The sequence below is a fragment of the Zootoca vivipara genome, chromosome 13 (genome assembly GCF_963506605.1).
Source record: "Zootoca vivipara chromosome 13, rZooViv1.1, whole genome shotgun sequence".
NCBI lineage: Eukaryota > Metazoa > Chordata > Lepidosauria > Squamata > Lacertidae > Zootoca > Zootoca vivipara.
The window spans coordinates 40,363,783-40,391,338 of record NC_083288.1 but is presented as its reverse complement, the minus strand read 5'-3'; the positions used below and the strand labels follow the sequence as shown (position 1 = coordinate 40,391,338).

Sequence of the window (27,556 nt, the reverse complement as noted above, 5' to 3'; positions counted from 1 at the left end):
TCCATGGGGAGGGTGTTTGAAAAAGGGTGAAAGGCTGCCAGCTCTACAGGCAGTGGGGGCATAACTGGGCTCCTGAGCCCCACAGGGGTGTCATAGAAAGAAGGCAGTTGGTCAAGGGAGCTGTGGACTCAAAAAAGTTGAAAACCTCTGCCCTAAAGGCTCGTGATAAAATTGCACAGCCAAACTCAGGATTCGTGTTTCTCAAATATATTTTTTAGCTGATTTCTTCAAACAAAAAAGAAAAAAAACTCTCACACATGTTTGCACAGACATTCTCAACCTCTTATTGAATACATAAACAAGATTATTTGATGTTATCTGCAGAACCAAAGCAAAAGTGTTATCAGCTCCAGGGGTACGAGGTAGAGAACATTACACACAGTCCAATTTGAAACTTGTTTTTTTCCAGAGTTAACCTCCTTGGGACAGAACCTGGATTCCAATTTCTAAGGGGGTCCCTGGCATTCTGACACGAGGATAGGAGGACAATACTTAAAACATCTCAATAAGCAGTGGCGGAAGACAGAAACTTTGGTTTCTCTCTGCATTTCGAAAGGGCAACATGGGGCTGAAGAGGTCAGAAAGGAAGGAGAGAGGAGGTGAACCCAGCAGGGTGGCCTTGCAGTGGAATTCAATAGCAGTTAGGGCCCACAAGCCCAAGACTTCTGTGTGCAAATCCCAAATCTGCAATGAAGATATAGGCAAGATCTCGTGTGCTGGGAATTTAGGGTTGTATCCAAGGCTTGGTTCTACACGGTGCAGACCCACTGAAATGGGTCTTAAGTTAGTAGTGTCCATTAACCTCACTGGGCCGTCTCTGAGTCAGACAGGATACACCCCCTTAACCCCTGCATTGTAACCCACCTTTACCCAAACTGCCCTGGCACCCTCCAGATGTTTTGGGACTGCAATTCCCATCAGCAACAGCCAGCAGGGGCAACAGCAGAGGACGATTGGAATTGTAGTCCAAAACGCCTAGAAGCTGCCAGGTTGAGGAAAGATTGTTCTAGCCTTTACCCAACCTTTTATGACCAAGACGCCCTCTACCGAGCATACGTTTAACATCAGGCAATTGAAAAGCACCCTTCCCCACCCCACAAAATCACGAAAAGTATAGAGAGTTCACAGCTGCCTGCCTCTGGCCAGGAACACACGGGAGTTGGTTGTGGTGATGCAGCCACACACTTTGGGAAGCCCCTCCAGGAATTCTGCACATGCTCTTTATTCTTAGGAGATCGCTGTGGCATTCAGGCAGGGCTAATAACTGTGCAATGGGGTTACTGTCTTCGTTTGTTTTTTATGGTACGTATTCTTGTGTTTTCATATTGTAAACCGCCCCTGTGATCATAGAATCATGGAAGGAAACCCTGGAGGTCATTGAATCCAAACCCCCGCAATGCAGGAAACAAGAGGCTTGAACTCACAACCCTGGGATTAAGAGTCGTATGCTCTACCATCTGAACTATGACCTTCAGATGAAAGGCAGTATAGAAATCTAATGAATCATAAGCCATTCTCAGATCTATTAGCCTTGCTCTGACTCCTTGTCCCCACCCACAACCCACAACTTCCCACCCCTGCAGGATTCCTTCATACGCCCTCCGGGCTCCCCGAATCGGCTTGCACCCCATCAGCCCCTCTGGGAGATCCAGGCAACAGGCGATGCACCCGCCGGTGAGAGTCCAAGTGCCCTTTCTTGCCGAAGCAGCGCCCACAGTCCACGCACTCGTAGGGCCTCTCGCCCGTGTGCAGCCTCTGGTGCTCCATGAGGTGCGTGCTTTGGGTGTAGCTCTTCCCACAGTCCCCACAGACGTAGGGGCGCTCGTGGGTGTGCACCCGCCGGTGGCGCGACAGGTTGGAGCTGCGCCCGAAGGCCTTGCCACAGTCCCCGCAGGCGTAGGGTCGCTCGCCGCTGTGCACCCGCCCGTGGGCCAGCAGGTCGGAGCTCTGCCCGAAGGTCTGCCCACACACCTCGCACTTGTAGGCCTGCTGAGCCGTGGGGAGGTGCGATCGGCGGTGCCGCGCCAGCGTGGCAGCCTCGGCGAAGGACTTGCCGCAGAAGCTGCAGACGTAGGGCCGCTCGCCGCGGTGCGTGGCCCCATGCTGCTCCAGGTCGGCCAGGTCCACAAAGCGCTTCCCGCACTCCCCGCAGCGGTGGGGCCGCACGCTGCCTTCGGCGTGGGTGACGTAGTGGCGGGCCAGGTCGGGCCGGCGGGCAAAGCGGCGGCCGCACAGCGAGCAGGCGAAAGGGCGCTCCCCCAGGTGGTTCCTGCGGTGCTGCAGGAGGTTGGAGCTGGTGCTGAACTGGCGGCCGCAGTCAGGGCAGCTGTACGGCTTCTCCCCCGTATGCGTCCGGAGGTGCTGGACGAGGGTGGGCCGGCCGGCGAAGGCTTTGCCGCAGTACTGGCAGGAGAAGGGCCGCTGCCCCGAGTGGACCTGGCGGTGGTTGGCCAGGGCTGAGTTCTGCCGGAAGGTCTGGCCGCACTCGCCGCAGCGGTACGGCCGCTCCTCAGTGTGGATGCGCCGGTGCTGGTTCAAGGTGGTGCGGTGCCCAAACGCCTGGCCGCAGTCAGGGCAGGAAAACGGCCGCCCGTTGACGTGGATCAGCTGGTGTTTGGTCAGGACGGAGAGGTCGGCGTAGGCCTTGCCGCACTCCCCGCACACGTAGGGCCTCTCGCTCGTGTGCAGGGCCCGCTGGTGGCGGACGAGGGCAGAGCGGACGCCAAAGGCTTTGCCACACTCACCGCAGACGTATGGGCGCTCGCCCCGGTGGGCCCGAAGGTGGCGGACCAGGGCCGAGGACTGCCGGAAGCGCCGCCCACACTCTGTGCAAGCGTACGGGAGCTCTCCAGTGTGGATAAGGCAGTGGCGGACAAGGGCAGAGTGGCTGGCCAAGCTGCGGCCGCACTCGCTGCAGATGTGGCGAGGCTTGGAAGGCCGCTGCTCCGCTACCAGCGCCTGCACCGGGACAGCCCAGCTGCTGAATGCCTCCTCGTCGGAGCCGTTCCCAGAAAGAGAGCCCTGCTGAGAGTGGATTTCTTCCTGCTCCTCGCCACTGGATCCCTCCCTAGCCAGAGAACCCTCCTGGTAAACGACGGCCTCCGATTGCCCCGCAAGGTCCACTCCCCCCAGGTGAGCTGCTTCCCAGCAAGGGATCTCTTCGGACTCCTCCCCATTGGACCCCTCAGCTTCAAGGGTCATCTCAGATTCAACCCCAAGAGAGGATGCACCCTCATAACCAATGGCCCCAGTTTCCTCCTCAGAATCCTCCCTTCCCAGAGCTGCCTCTGGACACAGGACCAGTTGGGCTTCATTGCGACTTTCTCTGCGGTAAACTCTTTGCTCAGATTCTTCTGCAGCAAACTCATCGCCCGGCAGAGACCCCTCTGGATAAACAAAAGCCTCTGTGTCTTCCCCAATCTCCCCTATGACTTCCTCCACCTGGGCAGAGGGCTCCTCAACATCCTCTAAATCAGACACACAACCAACATCTCCTTGCTCCTCAATGAAGACCACGGAGCTGCTCTCAGAGGCTTCCTCCTGGTCACGGTCTCCACGATGGTCCAAGCTGCTTTCCAGCCACGGCAAGTTCTCCCACTTGGCTTGGCTGTTCTTCTCCCGGAGCTCCTCCTTGCAGGACACTCTCGAAAAGCAAGCTTCCCCTGTGGACAGAGAGCGTGTTCCCTGAAACTTCTGCTGACGGCGATCCATTTCTTGCTGGGGACGGTTCTCCTCATCCTCAGCTACAATCCCAATTCCTCCTGGAGGGAGGGAGAGAGAGAGAGAGATGAGCACAGCTCATGAATATTAGAATACATTAAAGTCTTCCTAAGCAGTTGCACTATGCAATTCCCTCACAACAGGGTAAATACAGAGTCCTCACTCGTCGGGAATTTGGGGGAAGGGCTTCCAGATCAGAGCCTGAGGTTTGCTGCCCTCACACTCAGCTTGTTGGTTTCCTGGGAATCATCTATCTGACCGTCACCAAAAACAGGATAATTGATTTGATGGACCATTGCTCTGATCTAGTAGGGCTCTCCTTTCTGCAACGAGCTTAGCTACCTTTGAGTACAAATACAACTATTACTGTGCTTCTGTCCAGTGAGCTTGATAGGTGATCAAGCACTTGACAAACGGCCTGGATCTATTACCCGCGGTGGTGCCAGCCTTTGGAATGCAGCCCCCACCAGCATTCGGAGGGGCAGGTAGAAAAATGTTTGGGGTTTTTTTTGCAGTTTGTGGGCAGAGGAAGAACTGTGTGTTGACTGAAGGTGAAGGAAAACTTTATTTATTTAAGAACCTGAGATCAGAGGCTGTGGTGCCTGTTTTAATGAACCTGCTTGCAAAATGCACTGTTTGCGTAACCTTAAGCAAAACAGACACCCGGAAGGTAAGGCACCATAAACCTCCAGTACTGTACTCTCTTCTCTTGTACTCTCACTTAGCTAAGAGTAAGACCAACTTTAAATCAGCAAGGTTCACTTCCAAGGAGATATGTATAGGATTGCACTGTTAGGTTTTGCACACCTATCTCTGCTTGGGGGGAGCAGGACAAAATTTAACATTACCAGTGGGAGCCACAACAAAATGTTGCAGTTTAGGAGCACACTTTTTCAGTGTGTGAATCAAGCCAGACAGGCCATCATTCTCTATGCTCCATTCCATTTCCCCTCTCACTTGTTTTTCTCCCTTTCTCATTGAATCATAGAGCTGGAATTCTGTGGCCATTTAGCACACTCAATCCTTACTGAGCTATTTCCCACCCCTTAGGCTTCTTTTTTAATGTACTTTTACAAACTGTGGGGGGGGGTGTCCAAACCTGCTGATATTTCCCCTGTTCTGAGTTGTTGTTGTTGTTGTTGTTTTGATTTCAATAAGCAATAGCAGTCGCAGTCAGGACTTTGGGGGAAAAGAAGAATCAGTGGTGCTGTCTCCTCAGAGACTTCCAACACTCACAGCTCCTCACGTTACCCTGCAAATAGGTAGCAACTCTCAATCTCACACATAAAGATTATGCAAAGATCCTTGTGGGGTCAAACAAAGCGCCCACATGGTCTTGCACCCAGTTCCCCACACTGGACAAGCTCTTACTGGGAACCCCAGAAGCAGGACATGGGCAATGACACATGCAAACGCACACAAACACATCACCATTTGCCTCCTGGCAACTCAGAGGTGAGGTTACAGGGAACTAGGCAGAGGGCCTTATCAGTGGTGGCACCCGCCCTGTGGAACACCCTCCCACCAGTTGTCAAGGAAATAAACAACAATCTGACTTCTGCTCGGTAGAGGGCGTGTTGGTCCTAAAAGGTTGGGTAAAGGCTAGAACAATCTTTCCTCAGCCTGGCACCTTCTAGTCATTTTGGACTACAATTCCAATCATCCTCTGCTGTTGCCCCTGCTGGCTGTTGCTGATGGGAATTGCAGTCCCAAAATATCTGGCGGGTGCCAGGGCAGTTTGGGTACAGCTGTTTAGGGAAGTTTTTAATGTTTGATGTTTTTTAATGTTGGATTACTGTATATTCCGGCGTATAAGACGACTGGGCGTATAAGACAACCCCCAACTTTTCCAGTTAAAATATAGAGTTTGGGATATACTAGCCGTATAAGAAATCAGCCCTGAGTGCTCACTGGAAGGACAGATCGTGAAGCTGAGGCTCCAATACTTTGGCCACCTCATGAGAAGAGAAGACTCCCTGGAAAAGACCCTGATGTTGGGAAAGATTGAGGGCACAAGGAGAAGGGGACGACAGAGGATGAGATGGTTGGACAGTGCTCTCGAAGCTACGAACATGAGTTTGACCAAACTGCGGGAGGCAGTGGAAGACAGGAGTGCCTGGCGTGCTATGGTCCATGGGGTCACGAAGAGTCGGACATGACTAAACGACTAAACAACAACAACAAATGTTGGATTACTGTATATTCCGGCGTATAAGACAACTGGGCGTATAAGACGACCCCCGACTTTTGAGAAGATTTTCCTGGGTCAAAAGCAGTCTTATACTCAGGAATATAGAATATAGGAATATAGAGTTTTTCTATTCTGTTGGGAGCCGCCCAGAGTGGCTGGGGAAACCCAGCCAGATGGGTAGGGTAGAAAAGAATTGTTGTTGTTGTTGTTGTTGTTATTGTTGTTATTCAGAGGTATCCTATGCCTAACCAAGCCCGTTCAGTTTAGCAATGGCTACCTGCCTTTCTCCAGTCCCGACAGCGACTACTGAATCAACATTCTGGGAGCTGTAGATCAGGCACAGGCAACCTTGGCTATCCAGATGTTTTGGAACTACAACTCCCATGATCCCTTACCACTGGCCCTGTTAGCTAGGATCATGGGAGTTGTAGTTCCAAAACGTCTGGAGAGCCAAGGTTGCCTATGCTTGCTGTAGATTTTTAGGGATGCTGAGCGTTGCTGGAGATCCCTATACCCCCGGCTGAGCTACAATTCCCACCCAGGGCGGTTTAACAATCCGTCTCCCAAGGAGCTCTGGAAATTGCAGCTTTGGGAGGGGAACACGGGCTTCCTATCAACTTTCAGCAACTACAGCTCCCAGGAGTCTTTGGGGGAAAGCCATGGCTACTTAAATTGGTATCACGGGGCTTGAAAGGTAAGTTGGGAGTGTGGCCCAACACCTCCCTTTGTTCTCAAGTTAGTTTGTACAGCTGAATGCAGCTATCCTCCTCTGGGCTGCCTAGCTTGCTTGCTTGCATCCTTCCTTAGCATTCGAATGTTTCTACTGTATGCTTGTTTTGTGTGTATTTTAAGAAATCTTCTTGTTTAATAAAGTTTATTTTACAATAAAAAAGAATGCAAAAAAAAAAGGAAGAGGACCCAATAAATGGAACGCACAAAAGCCTCGTCACCCAAAAATGGAAATGAACAGCGCACACAAGAGACCATCTATAAGGAAACAGCAAAACACTCATACACAATGGACTCCCTAAACCACAGCCTCAAAATAATTCTGGCATTATTATTATTTGCATTAAACGAATCCAAAATTCAACATTTGGAAAAACCTCCCCAAATATGGTGAATACCATTTTGGAGGCGAGCTTCCAGAACGGTTTAACTCCTCCCCGAGGTATTTTGCTACCCATGCCTTATTTTTTTTTGCAATTAAGGTCGTATGGATAAAATAAAAGGCTCATTAACCATAACGGGATTGTGATTCATATAAACAACACAGACCCGTTATTTTTTCACCCCCACCTCCCGAATTTAACCTTTCGCTAAAATATTCGCCGTTCATGAATTCCCACGATAGCACTTACCCAACTCGGTTTCAAATCCATCCCATCTTGCGGAATAAATGCAGCGAAAAAGAAAAGGGAAAGTTACTTTTTCAAAGTAAGAGATCCAAAACCATCAGCACACAAACCGAGATGGAAATAGCCAGCTTCTTCTTTGGAGTCCGTTTCCTTTGCAAGGGAGCCTGGGAAACGAAATGATTAAAAAAATAGCATTCTGGGAGTTGTAGTTTCCTTTTTGACATTTCCCCTTAAAGAAACAGGCTATTTTATCATTCGTTACATTTACAGGTGAAACTCGGAAAATTAGAATACTGTATTGTCGAAAAGTGCATTTATTTCAGTAATGCAACTTTTTATTTTTTTATTTTTATTTTTATTTTCACAAATGCTTTCTTTTGGAAATTCCACAGTAATAAAACAAAGAGTTACAATAATACAAAAATAAACAAAATATAAGCATCGCTATTACATTTCATTCATTGCATTCCATTTATAATTGACCCACCTAACGACAAATAATTACAATTACAACAAATAAAGGCTTGACATATCTTGCTTTGCATGTCATGCATCTATCTCATATATTGGTTTCACCTTTTAAGTTGCGTTACTGAAATAAATGCACTTTTCAACGATATTCTAATGTTCCGAATTTCACCTGTATTAATTGCATTTAAAAAAATCTTTATTGAATGTTCAAAAAGTACATAATTATATGGGCACTAACCATGGTGAGAAGTAAATAAAAGAGAGAAAAAGAAAAAGGAGAAACAGCACCCGTGTAGATGGGGAAATAAGGAGGAATGGGGGGGGGGGGAACCCCAAACTATAAGTTGTTATTGTACTTCACCAGATCTTAACCTATTACAGTATTTGTAAGAATGGGTTCCAATTAATTGCATTTTTTAATTTTAATTTTCCTACCGGTATGCAGCGGGAAGTCCTTTTTAGCCATTGCAAAAGAAGAGACTGAAATAATAATAGCTGCTTGCTTCCTATATGCAACAGCTCTGCAACCCTGAAGAGTTACAGCCCATCAGAATAGACAGCGCTGACCAAGGGTTTTTGGCTGCAGACTTCTCACAAAACTACAATTCCCAGAATCCCTTGCTGGAGAATCACTAGGCTGGAAGTTGCTGCATGGTCGCTTGCAGAGCACCAGGTATCCTATGTTTCCTGTGGCTTCATTCATTACATCACAGCTTTGTGCTGCGGAACTAACCTGCCTAGATTTTTAACAGGTTTGTATGGAGAAATCACAGGAATATTCCTGTTCTGTACATCCCTGAGCATCTCCTGCTCTGAGCTTGAGTCCACATCACAATGCAGGCCAGGCTCCTGAAGCCTTGCCTTGCGATTCTCTGCATGGTGCAAACCAGCCAAACCTGCATTTGGTGGGTGTCGGGGGGGGGGGGGAGGCTGGCTGGCTGAAGTGTATATAAATCAGAGCCTTCTCAGACATCTGAAGGCAGCCCTGTTTAGGGAAGTTTTTAATGTTTTATGTTTTATCATGTTTGTTTGTTTCAGATGGGATTTTAATGGGCTTCGTAAAGCCAAAAACTCAGTACAGGAACTTCCTTATCCACTTCAAATACAATGTCAATTGAATTATGCACATTTCTTGCAGTAAAAAAAGGACAATATAAACAAACATTTTCAAGAACCTCTCAAAGCGTTCAGTTTTGATTTCTGGATTTACTTTTTACAGTAAAATAGCTTTTTACTAAATCAGCGTGAATCATTTATTTCTTTTATTTATTTACCTTTTACCAAGGTAGTTTGCATTTGTTGCCCTCCCTTACTATGCTAAGAGTTGAACTCTTGCACTGCACTATTTTTTTTTTTTTTTAAAAGCTGTTTAAAGTTGTTTAATATTCTGTTGGGAGCTGCCCAGAGTGGCTGGGGAGGCCTGGGCTATAAGTAATTTGTTGTTGTTGTTGTTGTTGTTGTTGTTGTTGTTGTTGTTGTTGTTGTTGTTGTTACATTTTCCCCAGTCTGTTCCTGAGATCTCCATAAAGCCTTTAAGCTGAATCACTCCCTTGGGTGAACTGCTGGGGATCTGTCTCCTCGGCTGAATCACCGCTGAAGACTGGTCGCCTCTTCCACCTGGAATCACCAACCAACCGCAGCCACAACGCCAGGCAGACAGAGCAGACCTGATGGCCACCCAGAGCCCCATCGAAATGGGACTCCTATGCCACACGGCTGGAGTTTTTCCTCGCGGCCAATCAGGTGACTGACGTGAACTGAAGCAGGCCACACTGCTCAGTGTGTGTGGACCTGCCACGTTCGAGATCGCCCAGAGTCTATTAGCCCCGGCCCAGCTGACCGAGACGCCGTTTGACGCAATAATGGAGGACACACTTCGCTCCTCAGCTATCGGAGATTGCCTGCCGGCATGCCTTCTACAGACGGGACCAGGCCCCGGGTGAATCCATAGTGGCCTTTGTTGTGGCCTTGCGGCAGGCCGCCTACCACTGCAACTTCACGTAATTCTCCGTGACCGCCTTACGTGCGGCCTGAGGGACAAGGAGCTACAGCGGCACCTTTTTGCGATGAATGACCTGACCTTCCAAGTTCCCTGAGACAAGGCCCTTATGGCGGAGACAGCCGACAAGATGGGGAGAGCACACACCCCACCCATGGCCCAGAAGGCCGAGGCTGTGCACTCGGAGGAGATTGTGGACAGTGAGGAAGATGAGGCGGTCTCGAGACTGCGCACCGGCTCGTCCAAGCATTTTGGCCAAGAAGAGAGGTGCAGGGGTACCTTGCGCCAGTTGCGGGGGCCCGCATGAACGGCGCTCATGCCATTTCCACAATGCCCAGTGCCAGGCATGTGGGAAGACCAGCCGTATTGCACATGACTCCTGAGCGAAGGAGCAGCTTGAACTCACATATACTTCAGTTCCAACTCTAAAATTCTATGATTCTCTATGTATTAACTAGTTGAGATTTCTGCGTTGCAGGATGTTGGACTAAATGACCCTCAGGGTCCCTTCCAACTCTGCAATTCTATGATTCTCTGTGTTGCATTGTATGATATTTGCATTGACATTTAGCGTTTGTATGGCAATGCAATAAAAAGGGGTTGATCAAGTTGGGGTTGCAAAGGATCTTTCTTTGCTGCCATAATTTGAACTTTGAACACCATAGGATATCAGGTTTGGTCCAGCTCTCCGTTCCCTACCCCTGCTCTAGCCCGATGAACAGCTCTGTGGAACTCAAAAGCTTGCACACTATTTCACATTTTGGTTGGGTCTAGTAAAGATTTTGGAATGCATAGAACTGGCCTGTGAGCAGATTAATTGGTTATAGTTAGAAACCTTTAAAAGCAAACCTAGGAATAAGCCTCATTGAACATAGTAACTCTTGCTTCTGGGCTGTAAACCAGCATACATCTATTTGCATGAATGAGGGAAAATAGCTTTTTTATCTCTTTTAATAAAGAGATGCACATTCATTGCAGGTTTCATCTTAGAGGAGGCGTTCCATCTTTCATGGGGGGGTTCAGATGAGCCCCCTTATGTTTAAAGTCTTATGAGCTAATTCCCTACCACCTGTAACCAATGTACCTGGCAACTATTAATTTTTATTTATTTATGGCATTTGTATACCACTTTTTTTTTCTTCCTATGATCTCAAGGTGGTGTACATGGTCCTCCTCCTGATTTCACCCTCACAACAACCCTGTGAGGCAGGTTAGGCTAAGACAGACATCCCCAAACTTTGGCCCTCCAGATGTTTTGGACTACAATTCCCATCATCCCTGACCACTGGTCCTGTTAGCTAGGGATCATGGGAGTTGTAGGCCAAAACATCTGGAGGGCCACAGTTTGGGGATGCCTGGGCTAAGAGATGGTGACTGAACCAAGGTCACCCAGCAAGCTACATGGCTGAAATGGGGAATTTGAACCCTGCTCTCCCAGGTCCTAGTCAAACACTCTTAACAGTGCAACCCCCTGCCACATGTTTGGCACATGTAAGAATGGTCCCTGCATGTGTAGAATCAGGATTAGGCCAGGATTTGCCCTAGCATGGAAGAGCTCTACGCATGCACATTGACATTTTTCTGTTTATGCCAAACATGCATGACTGGGGTGTGTGATCATGGAAAGGTGTCGTGGCTCCTGACTATGCTGTTATTTTTAAAACCAGGACAGAGGACAGCTCTTTTGCCTATCAAAATAGCTTTATGTCAATTAATCAACTAAAAACGGCAGCCCTAGTATTGTTGTTAATCAACAACAAAAACAGTAGCCCTGGCATGCCTGGTTTTAATCTGTGCCCCCTTCACTTTTATATGCAAAACCGGAGGAAATAATAATGACGCCAACACAAAACAATCTGAATAAACCAATCTTGAGTTTGTATTAGTCTCAGGGTTGATACATTCCTAGAATTACAGAGAAAATTCAGTGACAAACCACAGAATTGAATCCATCAAGGGCGGGGAACCATCCTTGGACAGGGAAGAGGTAAGGAATCTTTGCTACCACAACCCCTTCGAAACTAACAGTCGCAGACATAAATATATGGAGAGATTCCTACAGTTATCATTTGGATGCTACAGGAGACATTTTCGGTGGGGGACGGGAAGATGAGATGTTTGCCCTGAGTTACAAAAGATGAGTGCTTAAGGCTACAATCCAGCGCACACTTACTTAGGAGCAACCCCCCCCCCCACTGAACAAAGCAGGGCTTACTTCTGAGTAGACAGGCCTAGGATTGCGCTGTTGGAAACAAAGAGGACAGCCCCAGCAAATCAGGCTGGGGAGGAAAGGAAGATGATGAGGCCGAAGGAAAGGGAGGAGGGAGACACAAGGGTAAGTATTGATTGAATTAACACTCAATTATATCCCGCTCAGGAGATGCAGAAAGCTTCCAGTGGTCTCTCAACCAAGCCAGGGGCAGGCTGAAGGTTCATTTGACCAGCCTCATTCTCCGTGCCACAAAGGATTCTGGGACACAGAGTCTTCTGTTCTGCGTCTGGGCTCTGCACGAGAAACCAAGGTTTGCATGCTGCTTCAGAGATGCCTTAGGCATCTACTAAGCCTGCCTGTACAATCGTGGCAGGCCCGTTGCAGGGGATCTCCGCAGTGCTACCACAACAAGCAACCCACACGTACAAACGACGATTCAGAGGGTGCCCGTCTTCATTGGAAGTTCAGAAAATAGCAAGAACAATGCAGCAAAGGTTGCATCAGTATTGCTCCCCTGCTTATCTAGAGTAGCCCCATTTAACCGTAGAGTGAACAGGCCAGGAGCCTGCGTAGGTTCAGCTCAAGTGCACTGTGGGTTGAAGGAGGAGGACAACACTGTGAACTATTGCTGTGGGTGGTTTAGAGGAGCTTCAGTCTCAATGCCAAGAGGCAGCATGTGTAAACTGGCTAGTTCTATGTAGCAGCGGTGGGGAACCTCTGGCTGAACTATGTCTCCCATCAGCCCCAGTATGAATGGCTAATAGTCCATGGGAGTCGTAGTCCCAACAACATTCAGATAACCAAAGCTTCCCCACCCTTGCTCTACTACATTTTCCAAGGTGGGTCTTGTACACTGTGCTGGAATCTACCCATGCCATGGCTGGTCTTGTCGTCCATGCTACTATGCTCTCCATCTTACTATGGATATCATGTGGCCAGGAGTTCCACCTGACACAAGAAGCCATTTTTTTCTGCTTTGTCAAGGATCGCGCCTTAGCTCACTTGAATTGGTGAGGTAGATGCCAGCACTGGGGAAGAAGTTTAAAATCAAAGCTGTGCCAGGATAAGGGAGATCTGTTTGCTTGCTTGCTTGAAATGTATTAGGAAAAATCTAACAGCACTTTCCCACTCAGAAGTGAGCCCCACTGAATTAAATGGACCCTGCTCCCGGGTAAAGGAAGTCTAGAAATCCAGCCAGATGGGCGGGGTATAAATAATAAATTATTTATTTATTTATTTTATTATTATTATTATTATTATTATTACAGTGGTACTTCGGTTTATGAACACAATTGGTTCCGAAAGTCTGTTCATAAACTGAAGCGTTCATAAACTGAAGCGAACTTTCCCATTGAAAGTAATGGAAAGTGGATTAATCCGTTCCAGACAGGTCCGCAGAGTACTCAACCTGAAGCGTACTTAACCCAAAGCATGAGTGTAATTGGTTCCGGAAGTCTGTTCATAAACTGAAGCGTTCATAAACTGAAGCGAACTTTCCCACTGAAAGTAATGGAAAGTGAATTAATCCGTTCCAGATGGGTCCGCGGCGTTCGTAAACTGAAAATTCGTAAACTGAGGTGTTCATAAACCGAGGTTCCACTGTATATGATTGCAAACAGGTAAGAAAAGGATTCATAGCTATGAACAGCATTCAGAGGTTCAGAAAATGTGTTTTCGTCTAGATGGGGCAAGTTAAGAATCTGCTGCCATATATTTCCTGTGTCAGGGAGTTCCACAGATTGTGTTTGTCTTTGAGGATTATTACATTATCAACTCTACAGCACTTTCTATGGGCAAAGACCTCGACGTGGTCCAACTTGGATTGGTGAGGTAGACGTTGGCACTGAATGACTAAGCAAACCTAAACTGTAGAGGGATGGGGAGTAATTTTTGTTTTTAAATCTAACCAGGAACCCCCTCTCCCCACAGAGAAAGAAATACAACCAGTAGAAGTCAGAGATACACTGAAGGGTGCAGAAATATGGAAAAACCTGCTTCACTTAAGATGTGCCACGGAGATCCTATTTATTCACACACGTACACAGGAACCCATTTCTGATCATCAGTGTTTTCACCTGAAAGCAGACAGGATGGAACAGTGGAAATGTGAGGCTGCAGAAAAGCTGGTGGGCGGGAGGAGACAGACTGCCAATGAAATATTTTCTCTGGGAAGCAAGCATGTCATGGAAGGAGGAAGCAAAATTCACATTCAAAGTCCTAAAACCACCCTCAGCATCCTAAAAGTGGTCAGAACAGAGAATCAAGCAGGAGCAAGCACATGTGGCAAGCAGGAGATACAGACCGTACCCCAATGAGCCATTCCGGTATGTTGTATTTTCAGGTGATTTTAAAAACAAAAAACCTCCTATCTCACCTTATTTCACAAAATCTGTCTGCACTGGAATAGCTCTTATAGGAAATACCAAAAAAATGCAGGGGGAGAAAGATGGACTTTGGAAACTAGCCCTCCCACCAGATACAGAAATACACACACGGAGAAACCCTTCCACTTTTTGTACAAGGCCACCTGCCGCAAGCTCCTGCCTAATTCCATGTTTTAAAGAGGGGTGGGGGCTAAGCCGAAGCGATCAAGGCGTTGCTAGGACTTTAATTCCCATCAGCCCCATCAGCAGGCATGGCCAGTGGTCAGGAATGATGGGAGCTGTAGTCCAGCAACATCCAGAGGACCTCAAGCTTAGCTACCCCCTTCAAAGAGACTTCAGCTCATCAGACTCAGAGGGAAAAGCAGGGAGGAACGAAGGGAAAACTACCTGAAAAGGAAGAGCCACTGTGTATTTTGCTGGTAAAGAACCTTGAGGGTTTCCCCAGCTTGCATTGTTTGCTGCAGCAGCACCTCCCGTTTCGATTCTGCGCATCTGCACAGACCCCCACCCTAATAATAATAATAATGTCTGTAGTATCTTCTTTCCATTGAGGGCATGTCTCCAACCCTGGGCAGACCGAGTTGCCCCTAGTTTATCCATATGTACACCTCACTCTTAGCTTTGATGATCGAACAGGGGGTGGGGAGCGTGATAGAAGACAGAGCATCGCAGCAGGTGACACCTGCCTCGCGCTGGCCAAATCCCACCGAGACAACCCCCCAGGGCTTCAGGGCTGCTCTGCCGTGTGGTTCTGGAGGTGCTGCAGCAATATTGAGCTGTTCCGGGAGATCTTCCCAGGCTCAGAGTGCCCAAAGTACCTGCCCTTCTCCTGCTGCCCATGGCGCTGGCCCAGCACTCCCCCAGCACCCGAGGCTTTCCCCAAATCAAGGTGGAAGTAGGGCTCCGTGGTCTGCAAAGGGTCGCCTAAACTCTGCTTCCCGTCCCCACCACGATCCTTCGGCCGCAGCGATGCACCCCTTTCGGAGACGTGGTTTCCCCTCTGCAAAAGGACAGCCGAGATCTCCGTGAAGCTCTCCCCAAATTCCAGGGGGCTCCCGGGGTCCCTCCCCTTGCCGCGATGGTTTCTCGGCGGCAGTGTCTGCCGCACGGCCCTGGCTTTCTGTACCGTGTGTTCCATCTGGTGCCGGATCAGAGCCAACCTCTCCGGGAAGCCCTTCCCGCACTCGGGACACTTCAGCAGCTGCCCCTTCATGTGGCCGGCCTGGTGGCACGACAAGCCGCCGGCGTCCACAAAGCTCTGCTCGCAGTCGTGGCACTTGTAGGGCTTGGTGCTCGGGCGGCGGATGAGGGCAGCCATTTCGGTGGAGACCGGAGGAGGTCTGTCGGCAGGAGAAGCTCTCTTCTGCGGCGGAGCGGCAGCCAAGCTGTCTTTAAGCGAGCTGTCACCCAGGGTGCCCAGACCAGGCCCTTCTTCGGGTGGGGTTTGTGAGGCGAGAGCTGAGCTGTCTTGGAGGCCCAGCCCACCCGAAGACGCCTCCTCATGTTCAGGGGTGCTCTCAGGTGTGGAACCGTCCAGAGTCTGGGCTTTCGGGTGGATTCTCTGGTGCAAAGTAGGCCTCAAGGGGTCGCTAAAGGGCTGTTCGTCCAGTGGGGCACTCTCGTGGGGGCTGGGCACCACTTTTTCGTTGGAGGGCTGGTCACCAGAGAATATTTTCTGAGCCGTGGTAAAACCTGTGTCGGCAGGCTCCTCCATGGGATCGCTCAGTTGTGTTACAAGATCTGGGTCGGCCCGAGGAGGTTCTCTGGATTCAAGACATCCGTGCGTTTCGTCCCCCAAGCTCTTCTGGTGGAGCAAGCGGCCTTCACAGTCCTCACAGGCCTGGCCACACTCCACACACTTCTCGCAGACGTGTTCCCCCTGGTGCCGAGTGAGGGCCAAAAGGCCCTCAAAGCTCTGCTCGCACTGGGGACATTTGTACAAATCCTCTTCCATATGGGTCATTCGATGGCGAGAGAGGGCTGCGCCATCGGCAAAGGCCTGTCCACACTTGGAGCAGGCCTGAGGCCTCCGCCGGTGGCTCTGCTGGTGGTTCCACAGGGCCAAACTGTCCTTGCAGCCTTCCTCACGCTCCAGACAGCCCCACGACGCTTCCCCCTCCTGACGCGGCACGAGAGACTTCCCGACAGCAAAGCTCTCCCTGGAATCCACACGCGCCAGCATCTTCGCGGATCCCGGGCCAAACAGGAGCTCGGGGTCCTCCTTGCACCTCCCGCTCTCCTTGTGCTCCTCAAGTGCCTGGCTGTCGACAAAGCTCTCTCCACATGCCCCACAGATGTACAGCGAGTGTGCTTCTTGGTGCTGCACCAGAGCCAAGCGGTCCTTGCAGTTCTGCCCGCAGACGCCACATATCCAAGATTCATGGTTCTCCTGATGGGAGGCTAAGGCTCCGGAGTCCCCAAAGCTCCTCCCACATTCGGTACAGATGTAAGACGTGTGGCTCTCCTGGTGCTGAGCTAACTTGGCGCCATCTTGGTAGCTCTCCCCACATACGTTGCAGACGAGGGAAACGTGGCCTTTCTGGAGCTGCACAAGTCCGGCTGCATCTTTGCACTCCGGCCCGCACATGGCGCAAGTGGTGCCACTCTCCGGGTGCGATGCCGGCGCATGCCTTTCCCCACAGGTTTCCCCCAGGCCCTCTGGCTCTCTGGCACCTCCATTGCCGCTGCATTTCCCGTCCTGTTGCTGCTGGTGGCGCTGCAGCTCCTCCTCCTGGGCGAAACGCCGCCCGCAGCCGTGGCAGACGTGGGGCCGCTCCTCCATGTGGATGCGCTGGTGGGTGATGAGGTTGGAGCTCTGGGAGAAGCGCCGCCCGCACTCCTCGCAGTGGTAGGGCCGCTCGCCCGTGTGCGTCCGCCGGTGCTGCGTAAGGTGGGAGCTGCGGACGAAGGCCTTGCCGCAGTCGGGGCAGGCGTAGGGCTTCTCGCCCGTGTGGATGCGCTGGTGGCGGATGAGGGTGGAGCTCATGCCGAAGCACTTGCCGCAGTCGGCGCAGCGGTAGGGCTTCTCGCCCCGGTGGATGCGCGAGTGCAGTGTGAGGTTGGAAGCCAGCGAGAAGCTCTGCCCGCACTCCCCGCAGGCGTAGGGGCGGCTCTCGCTGTGGCAGCGCCGGTGCCGCTCCAGCGCCGAGCTGAGCCCAAAGGTCTTACCGCAGTCCGCACAGCGGTATGGCTCCACCCCCATGTGCAGGCGCTGGTGCTTGACCAGGGTGGCGCCGTGCCCGAAGCGCTTGCCGCACTCCTGGCACTGGTAAGGCTTCTCGCCCGAGTGCGTCCGCTGGTGCTGGATGAGCTCGGAGCTCTGGATGAAAGTCTTGCCGCAGTCGTTGCAGCGGAAGGGCTTCTCCCCGGCGTGGATCTTGCGGTGCTTGACCAGGTTGGCACTCTGGGTGAAGCCCTTGCCACACTCGTCGCATTTGAAGGGGCGTTCGCCCGTGTGCGTGATCTGGTGCTGGATGAGGTCCGAGGAGCGGTAGAAGCTTTTCGGGCACTCCGGGCAGCGGTAGGGCTTCTCCCCCGTGTGGCTGCGCTGGTGTTTGATGAGGTTGGTGCTCTGGGAGAAGGCCTTGCCACACTCCCGGCACACGTAGGGCTTCTCCCCGGTGTGGGTGCGCTGGTGCTGGGCCAGGTTGGAGCTCCAGGAAAAGGCCTTGCCGCAGTCGCCGCAGACGTAGGGCTTCTCGCCCGTGTGCGTCCGCCGGTGCTGCACCAGGTGGGAGCTCTGGGTGAAGGACTTTCCGCAGTCGGTGCACGTGTTGGGGCGCTCGCCTGTGTGGATGCGGCGGTGGCGCACCAGCTTCGACCACTGGCTGAACGCCTTCCCGCACTCGCCGCAGGGGTACGGGCGCTCCCCCTTCCCACGTTGCGGAGGGGCCGCAGTCGGCGAATCGTCATCCCCGACGCGACCTCCGGGCTCCATACATAAGATGCCCTCTTCTTCTTCCTCCTCCTCCTCCTCCTCCGCTTCCACTTCCTTCAAGGGCTCCATCTTCTCAGCATCACCTGGCAAAGAGGCAAAGAAGGGAGAAGGAATCAGAAACAGGGAGGCCTCAAATAACCTGAAGCAGGCAGAAACTTTAATCTGCCAGGGCTCAGCTGTGCTAAGGTTTGGGACGCCATCCAACAAAAGCAATGCTCCCTCCATCCACACAGGATTCCCTTCAACATACAAAGCAGCCTCAGAGTACAGTCCCATCTAAAGATAAAGGTAAAAAAGGTAAAGGACCCCTGGGCGGTTAAGTCCAGTCAAAGGCGACTATGAGGTTGCGGCGCTCATCTAGCTTTCAGGCCGAGGGGGCCGGCGTTTGTCCACAGGCAGCTTTCCGGGTCATGTGGCCAGCATGACTAAACCACTTCTGGCGCAACGGAACACCGTGGCAGAAACCAGAGCGCACAGAAATGCCATTTACGTTCCTGCTGCAGCGGTACCTATTTATCTACTTGCACTGGCGTGCTTTCGAACTGCTGGGTTGGCAGGAGCTGGGACAGAGCGATGGGAGCTCACTCTGTCGTGGGGATTTGAACCGCCAACCTTCTGATCGGTAAGCCCAAGAGGCTCAGTGGTTTAGACCACAGTGCCACCTGCGTCCCTACAAGCCCATCTATCCCGTTTCTAGCCACCCTGGAACTGAGCTTGTTCCCCAGTACCGTTCTGTTTTGGGGAGACCCCATGGACTGCATCAGCTCGAGCATTTAACTAATCACCCATTTGGAAGCTAGGAAGGGTATTTTCCTCCCCAGACCAGACAAGTATTAAATCGGGAAGCTTTTGTTTTATCTTCTCCTTGTTGCATGCTAATTAATACCTCCCACGCAGACTGGCTGCCCCCATGCAGCTTCCTAGACACACACAAACACACCAACCGGCTGGGCTTTTGGATCCCGTTAGTGCTTCATGCACTTGAGTTAATGATGGAGGTTGCTGTTTTATTCATCAAGTCATTCATCGCCATTTAATACGTTGCCTTTAATTAATATGTCTTTTGCTGGGAAAGGACTTGAAACGTCCTTGAATTATGAGCGGTATCTAAATGTTGTTGCTCTTAAATGAATGCAAATTCTACAACCCTTGTCATCCCTGACCACTGGCCCTGCTGGCCGGGGCTGATGACATTTGGAGTCCAACAAAATCTGGAGGGCTACAGGCTCCCCACCCTTGATCCATAAGTGAGGTTAGAGAGCCTGATGGAAGTGGGAGTTGCAGGAAGTCACAATTGGTCGACTTCTGAGGAAAGGGAAGATTTCACAAGAGTGAAATCCTAGAATTAAAGAAACAACCTGGGGGAAGAAAAGGGGGGTATGGTGGGGGAAATCTAAACCTTTGGAAGGAGAGGGGGAAATATGTGTTGCAATGGATATGAATGGGAGAGAGATGTGGGTCTTGAGCCCTCCAATCCCAGATGAATGGCGTGAGAAGGATGGTGGTATGGACCTTATATCCCCTCGTTTCAAGACAAGTCATTCCGGTTTTATCTTTCCCACCTGCATGGGTGATTCTCAGGGTCTCTCCTTCCTCCGAAGTTCCAGGTCCATCAGGATCGCTTGCCTTCTTTGTTCCATCCATGTGGGATGCTGCAGCAGGAGCATTTTCTAGGGGACCTGCAGAAGCAAGAGTAAAAAACAACAACAGGCTAAGTCCATGTGCCTTACCTGAGATGTTGAAAAATCTCCTTTCTATCAGGGTCAACAGCACTAAGCCATATCAGTCGCTTTCAGGCCGTGTGCTGGGGAAACCTGCGGTTCCTCTACTTAATAGGAGATCAATACCAGTGAAAGGCAGCTCGCTCCTTGGTACCAATCCTCCCCTGATCACAGAGAGCTGCAAGCAAACAAGAGTGTTTGGAATTCGCTCCTGCAGGAAGCATTGATGGCCAACATTGATGGAGTTGCGGAACAACTCCAGGCACGCCTGGAAGAAGCGGACCATTTGGATCCCTTCCAGTCAGGATTCAGGCCTCATCATGGGACTGAAACTGCCTTGGTCGCACTGGTCGATGATCTCCGGCGGGCTAGGGACAAAGGTAAGAGCTGTTTCCTTGTTCTGCTGGATCTCTCAGCGGCTTTTGACACCATCGACCATAACATCCTTCTGGACCGTCTAGAGGGCTTGGGAGCTGGGGTCACTGTCATGCAGTGGTTCCGCTCCTTCCTCCTGGGCCGTGTTCAGAAAGTGGTGGTGGGGGATGAGAGTTCAGACCCCTGGGCGCTCACTTGTGGGGTGCCTCAGGGTTCTGTCCTCTCCCCCATGCTTTTTAACATCTATATGCAGCCGCTGGGAGAGATCATCAGGGGGTTTGGGCTGGGTGTCCATCAGTATGCTGATGATACCCAGCTCTACCTCTCTTTTAAATCAGAACCAGTGAAGGCGGTGAAGGTCCTGTGTGAGTGCTTGGAGGCGGTTGGAGGATGGATGGCGGCTAACAGATTGAGATTGAATCCTGACAAGACAGAAGTACTGTTTGTGGGGGACAGGAGGCGGGCGGGTGTGGAGGACTCCCTGGTCCTGAATGGGGTAACTGTGCCCCTGAAAGACCAGGTGCGCAGCCTGGGAGTCATTTTGGACTCACAGCTGTCCATGGAGGCACAGGTCAACTCCGTGTCCAGGGCAGCTGTTTATCAGCTCCATCTGGTACGCAGGCTGAGTCCTTACCTGCCCAGTGACTGTCTCTCCAGAGTGGTGCATGCTCTAGTTATCTCTCGCTTGGACTACTGCAATGCGCTCTACGTGGGGCTACCTTTGAAGGTGACCCGGAAACTACAACTAATCCAGAATGCGGCAGCTAGACTGGTGACTGGGAGCGGCCGCCGAGATCACATAACACCGGTCCTAAAAGACCTACATTGGCTCCCAGTACGTTTCCGAGCACAATTCAAAGTGTTGGTGTTGACCTTTAAAGCCCTAAACGGCCTCGGTCCGGTATACCTGAAGGAGCGTCTCCACCCCCATCGTTCTGCCCGGACACTGAGGTCCAGCTCCGAGGGCCTTCTGGCGGTTCCCTCATTACGAGAAGCCAAGTTACAGGGAACCAGGCAGAGGGCCTTCTCGGTAGTGGCACCCACCCTGTGGAATGCCCTCCCACTAGAGGTCAAAGAGAACAATTACCAGACCTTTAGAAGGCATCTCAAGGCAGCCCTGTTTAGGGAAGCTTTTAATGTTTGATGGATTTCTGTATTTTAGAATTTGTTTTTTTGGAAGCCGCCCAGAGTAGCTGGGGGAACCCGGCCAGATGAGCGGGGTATAAATAATAAATTATTATTATTATTATTATTAACTTGAAGTGGCTTTTAAAGAAGATTAGACAAATTCACCGAGAAGGTTATTAAGGGCTGGGTAGCCGTGATGAGCTATGCCCTGCCTCCATGGTAAGAGGCAACAATGCTTCTGAATACCACAGGAGGGAAGAGGGCTCTTGTGTTTGGGTTTCCCACAGGCATCTGTTTGGCCAGTGTGAGAACGGGACGCTGGACTAACATGGGACATTGGCTTGATCCAGCAGTGCTCTCTCCTCAAGGACATACCGTATTTTTCGCTCCATAAGACACACTTTTTTTCCTCCTAAAAAGTAAGAGGAGATATCTGTGCGTCTTATGGAGCGAATGCATGGTCCCTGGAGCCGAATTGCCCAGGGGTGAAAGGCACATCATGCTTTTTTATTATTATTTTAAGAAAGAGCTAAAGGCTAACAAGAGGGAAAGAGAGTCTTGAAAGGAACCCACTCAGCAGCTGATTGCAAGAGATTGGGGAGGGAGATAAGGGAGCTAGCTCCCTTCCTGGCCCGCCCAGGCCTCAATAGTTGTCTGCAGAGGGAGGCTGTTTGTTTCCCCAGCGACATGTGACTGGCTGATTAGATTATCTGTCTGGAAACTGTAGACATGGGTCCCTTTCCTTTCCTAGAGAAGCTGCAGAAGTGTGAGTTGAACCCCATAAAAACAGGATTTTTTTCCCTTTGCAAGGTAAGCTCAACAACTTTGAGCTGATCCTCAAAAATGGAGCTTTCCCCCTTTGCAAAAAAGATGCACAACTGTGAGTTGATCCTCAAAAAATGGAGCTTTCCCCCTTTGCAAAAGAAGCTTCCTCAAATATTTAATGGGGAGCGGCGGCGGCAAAGGAACCTAGGCCTCTAGGAGTTGGCTGCTATGCCTAGAACAATTCAAGAAAGCAATTTTTTTTTCTTGTTTTCCTCCTCTAAAAAACTAGGTGCGTCCTATGGTCAGGTGCATCCTATGGAGCGGAAAAATACGGTAATTTCACTCCCCATAAGCAAGACGTAATTGCACTCTCCCCATAAGCAGGATGTAATTGCACATTCCCACCTGAAATTCTCTCAAGACTGATCCTGCAGGTCACATGTTGTCAGCATAACTAGTGGCATGATTTTGGCATCTACAGGCACATCTTTAAAAACAAAAAGTTACATGCACCGCCCAAAAAGAAAGAGACTGGGGAACGTTAGCTCCATAGGTGATACCCACTCCCCAGCATCCTGTTCTCTGCCAGCCCAGCCCATAGAGGGGGGACCATAGACTGAACATTCCTAGGTCCAAGCGATTCCTGGCTCTCCAGTTGCTAACCAAAAAGCGAGTGGGGGGGCAGTGACAGCTGTGGCAACGGCTCGCTCAGGGTGGTTCAAAAATATACCAAACAGCAATGCACACAACATAGCATTCACACCTCCTGTTGGTTCCACTATAGCACAGCAGAATGCAAAAAGCTTGTTTTTATATTGATAAATATAGATATAGATATAGATATCCAGAATGTAAAGCGAGCAGCTAACCTAATGCTCCTGTGATTCTTCGCCCCATCAGGCTAACCCAGGAACAACGGCACAGTCAAGCAGACATTGATGTTTTTACTTGGGACAATTTCTATGAGATTTGATGCCCCAGTTTCAAGCCCTTATCACAAAGACGCCGACAAGCAAAGGGACCCAGCACAGCAGAGGGTCTGTGCAAAACAGGGAAGCCACAAAGGACCCAAACTGCTCTACCACCTTAGCAAAGACATGCCTGCGAGGGACAGGTCCTGCTTCTGCCTTTGTCTCTAGAAGCTACTACAAAACTCAGCCTTGGCAGCTGGGAACTGCCAACAAACGCCCACTTGAGAGAGGGCCAAGTCCAGATACAAAATCCTCACTCCCCGGTTCCTTAGTGCCTTAATTTACGCTGCCCTCGTGATGGGGACTTGCCACAATTTGCAAATGGGGGGAAGTGGGGAAAAGAGAAAAATAATAATGATCAATTTAACTCAGGGAAGTGGGCAGATTCCAAACGGGTTGCAAGTGTGAAGTGCGTACAGACAGACACTTTAGCACTGAAGGTGAAGGCCACATCCACACAGAACATTTAAAGCACTGCTCTACCACTTTAAAGGGACGCAGGTGGCGCTGTGGGTTAAACCACAGAGCCTAGGGCTTGCCAATCAGAAGGTCGGCAGTTCGAATCCCCGCGACGGGAGGTTGTTCAGTCCCAGCTCCTGCCAACCTAGCAGTTCGAAAGCACGTCAAAGTGCAAGTACCGCTTCAGCGGAAAGGTAAATTGCGTGTCCATATACTGGCTGCTCTGATTCGCCAGAAGCGGCTTTGTCATGCTGGCCACATGACCTGGAAGCTGTACGCCGGCTCCCTCGGCTAATAACGTGAGATGAGCGCCGCAACCCCAGAGTCGGTCACGACTGGACCTAATGGTCTGGGGCCCCTTTACCTTTACACGACTTTAAACAGCCCACACCCCGAATCCTGGGAACTGTCATTTATTAAGGTAAGGGTGCTGAGAATTGATAGGGGACCCCTATCCCCCCTCACAGAGATGCAATTCTTTTTCAGTCAGGCTCTTAGTCAGGCATCCCCAAACTTCGGCCCTCCAGGTGTTTTGGACTACAATTCCCATCTTCACCGACCACTGGTCCTGTTAGCTAGGGATCATGGGAGTTGTAGGCCAAAACATCTGGAGGGCCGCAGTTTGGGGATGCCTGCTCTTAGTTCATTAGCACGAGTGAGGTGCATTGTTTATTCTGGCCCAGGCAGTTCTGCAGGGCCCCAAGCCAAGGTCTTGCCCAGCCCTGCTAGATTCCTCATCCCCACACACAAGATCTTTTGCAACTGGCAATGCCAGCAATCGAGCCTGGGACCAAGCCTGCATGCAAAACACTCGCTTTTTGCCACTGAGCAGTGGGCAGCTGGCTGAGCCGGAGACCAGCTGCATCTTAACCGCTCATCCTGGCAGATCTTTCCATAGTGTTGCTCCTTACTCAGGAATAAGTCCCATTGGACACGGTGGCACTTCCTTCTGCGTAAACGAAGTTTAGGATTGTGCTGCACAGGTTTATCTCAGCTAAAGAGTTGTGCAATGGGCTTCACAAATATCCAAAGAGCTCCCTTTCAGGTTTTTTTAAATAAAAAAACAAGGAACCTGTGACCCTCTGGACATTGTTGAACTAATTCTGGCTGACTCCATGGGCTATCCCTGTATATACTCTGAAATGCATTGGTCATTGAGTTTTACTGCTGATCTTATGTTAATGCAAAACTTGCTAATGAAAACTACTATCCACACAAACCTGCCCGAGTTCTGAGCTCTTCAAGGGAGATCCATCTCTCGGTTCCATCACACTCACAGGCAGCAGGGCCTTCTCAGTGGCTGCTCCCAGACTTTGGAACTCCCTTCCTAGAGAAGTTAGACTGGCTTCCTCCTTGTCCTTCTGCCAGCAGGTGAAGACTTTCTTGCTCCAACAAGTGTTTGGGAACCAACTGCTTTTAATAAGGGAGCCGGTGCCGTGCTGTTTTTTGTTGCAACTGTCTGTATGCTTTTAATATATCTTAGAGAGAAAGAGAGTTTTAATTATACTAATGTTTATTGTTTTTCATGATTTTTTTCTGTATTTTTTAGCTGTTCTTATTTTATCTGTAGCCTACGCAGAGTCCCTGCCAGGGGAAATGAGAGGGTATAAATAAACAAAACTATCATTATTATTACTTGGGGAAAGCAACAGAAGAATTGTACAAGAAGGATCAGTGGACTATACAGAGTTAGGGGGTTAATAGATGATGATTCACAGCTAAGGAGCAAAAAGGGTTGTGTCCCTTCTTTTGGCATGAGACAAGGTGTTAGCACCCCACACTGTGGTTCTCTGTCCACAACTGCTTCAGAAGACACACACACACACACACACAAACGCTCATCCTCACCCGCTATATTTCACAAAGCTTAATGCAGAATAAATGGCACTTCCCCTTGTTCTCATTGTTAGAATCAACAACGCAGATCTGGAACGCTTTTTCATCAACTAAATGTGCCTTGCCGAGCAAATACGAAAATCCCGCTCTCAGGCTGCAATCCTATGCACGGATACTTTGGAGTAAACGGCGCTGGAACCTAAGGGCTAGGATCGCGTCGCTAACTCCCTTCCCCAGGCTACGACAAGGAGATCGAAGTGATCTGAAGTACAAGGCTGCCGATCTCCCTGTGCCAGCGCTCTCCAACACTAAATAATGACTTATGTTTTGATCCTTTGCAAAAAAATTAAAAAAAAATCCTGCATTTGGCCTGTCCACACAACCGCCAACGCCAACCCCCGTCTCTTTTGTTTGCAAAATAAAAAAAAAATAGAAATGTACCCATTTCCCAGCTCTTGCAAGACACCCTACAACTTACCATTGCAGCTGCCGCTGCCTCAGAGATCTGCAGCTCTGGCGAGATCTTGTCCCCCACGGGGACCCCCCCTCCCCATAAGGCCAGGGGAGCCCCCCGCCCCGAGCTCCCTGTGCACTGCAGTAACCCTGTCCCCGCTCACCAGCCACCGGGGCTCAGGGTGACTGGGAGGGAGCGAGTCAGAGGAAGTTCCCTCCTCTGCACGGTCCCCTTCTTCCGCCGCTTGCAGGCAGGGAATGGAAAGGAGAAAGAGAAGGTATTCTCTATGGTGGTTAACCATTTCAATTTAAAGAGGCAGTTGGCCGGGGCCGAGCCTCCTGGCTTGCTTTCTGGGACGGAGCAGGCTCAGGGAGGAATCCCTTGGCTGCAGCTCCGGGAAGGCGCATTGCGCCCTCGTGGGCGCATTCGATTTCCAAGGAGCGCAGTGGATTTGGGGAACCAGGATTACCAGATCAGCTCGGCGGTCCTCTGCATAAAACCGGTCCAGAGCAATAAGCACCGGGAGCCAAGATTCCCCAACCCCCCTTCCTCTTTTTTGTATATAAATTTTAATAAGTCTTCTGTTATACAAATTAAGATACTCATTTTCTTTAAGACATAAGTGCCTTCCCTTCTTCTCTTTCCATGGTTCCTTTTACGTATCATATATCCCTGCATATTTTACAAAAACTATACCATTCAATATTCCATTATTGCATCCATCAAAACTGATTTACACTGTTGAATTTACCTTAATGCTGCCAGCGATTTCAGCTATACATAATTATTTCCCATATATTCAATAAATGTTAACCAATCTTCTTTGAACGTATGTTCTTCTTGTTATCCTATTCTAAGTCTGTGAGTTGTGCATATTTTTTTCTTCTTTTTACAGATGCAAAGGACTCGTTTACAAAGCTTTAATACCTCCTCTGGTGAGATATTTAACTCATGGTCCTCCTTTTCTATCTGGCTGGAGAAAGCTGCTCTTGTTGAATTTCTGGCTGCCATGGGGAATTTGGGAGGGTGGGAGGTGGCAGCCGTATTGTGGGAGAGGGCAAGAGTTTGAAAGCTGCCCACCACCAGAGAGAGAGAGAGAGAGAGAGAGAGAGAGAGAGAGAGAGAGAGAGAGAGAGAGAGAGAGAGAGAGAGACTCCTAAGGGTGTGGAAGCAGTTTGTGGTTCTTCTTGGAATTAGCACGGTGTTTCCCCAGGCTAATGAAGAAATTATTTTTTAATCAAGCAATCAGACCAACACACACACTCCTTGAGTGCGTTTAATTGTTTAATTAGCCGGTAGGCAGCCTTGCTTACTCACTGTAGTCAGGCAGGTTGATTTAAGGAAAGCGATGACAGCCGGGATTCCCCAGACCAAAAGACAAAATCCACAGATTTCCTTTGAACATCCTGTTCCATGTGCAAAATGAAAACGTCACGTGCGCTAAGCAGGGTCTTTATTGCAGTTGCCCCCAAGATTTTGGGAAGCTTTTGGTCTGGTGTTTCATTGGTTTTTATATTCTGTTGGAAGCCTGCCCAGGGTGGCTGGGGCAACCCAAATGGGCGATGTATAAGTAAT

The 27,556-nt window shown here is 50.1% G+C and overlaps 1 protein-coding gene across 1 annotated transcript; it reads right to left on the bottom strand.

Moving 5' to 3' along the window:
* Positions 1–191: 191 nt before the first annotated feature.
* On the bottom strand, positions 192–26,179 carry LOC118095535 (zinc finger protein 208-like). The gene is made up of 6 exons (XM_060281254.1): positions 26,006–26,179; positions 24,912–25,169; positions 19,835–19,951; positions 15,064–18,355; positions 9,892–10,118; positions 192–3,761 (listed from the first exon to the last, which is right to left on the bottom strand). Exons 3-6 carry the CDS (start codon positions 19,914–19,916, stop codon positions 1,591–1,593), a joined length of 5,772 nt encoding a protein of 1,923 aa, XP_060137237.1. The 5' UTR covers positions 19,917–19,951; positions 24,912–25,169; positions 26,006–26,179; the 3' UTR covers positions 192–1,590.
* Positions 26,180–27,556: the final 1,377 nt, after the last annotated feature.

Excerpts from the sequence above, each read along its gene's own strand:
- LOC118095535 (XM_060281254.1), bottom strand. The coding sequence starts at position 19,916 with ATGGATGGAACAAAGAAGGCAAGCGATCCTGATGGACCTGGAACTTCG. Across the intron at positions 18,356-19,834 it reads CCTGAGAATCACCCATGCAG|GTGATGCTGAGAAGATGGAG; the intron begins GTGGGAAAGATA and ends CCTCTTTGCCAG. Across the intron at positions 10,119-15,063 it reads CACACGGCAGAGCAGCCCTG|GAGTCATGTGCAATACGGCT; the intron begins AAGCCCTGGGGG and ends TCCTTCGCTCAG.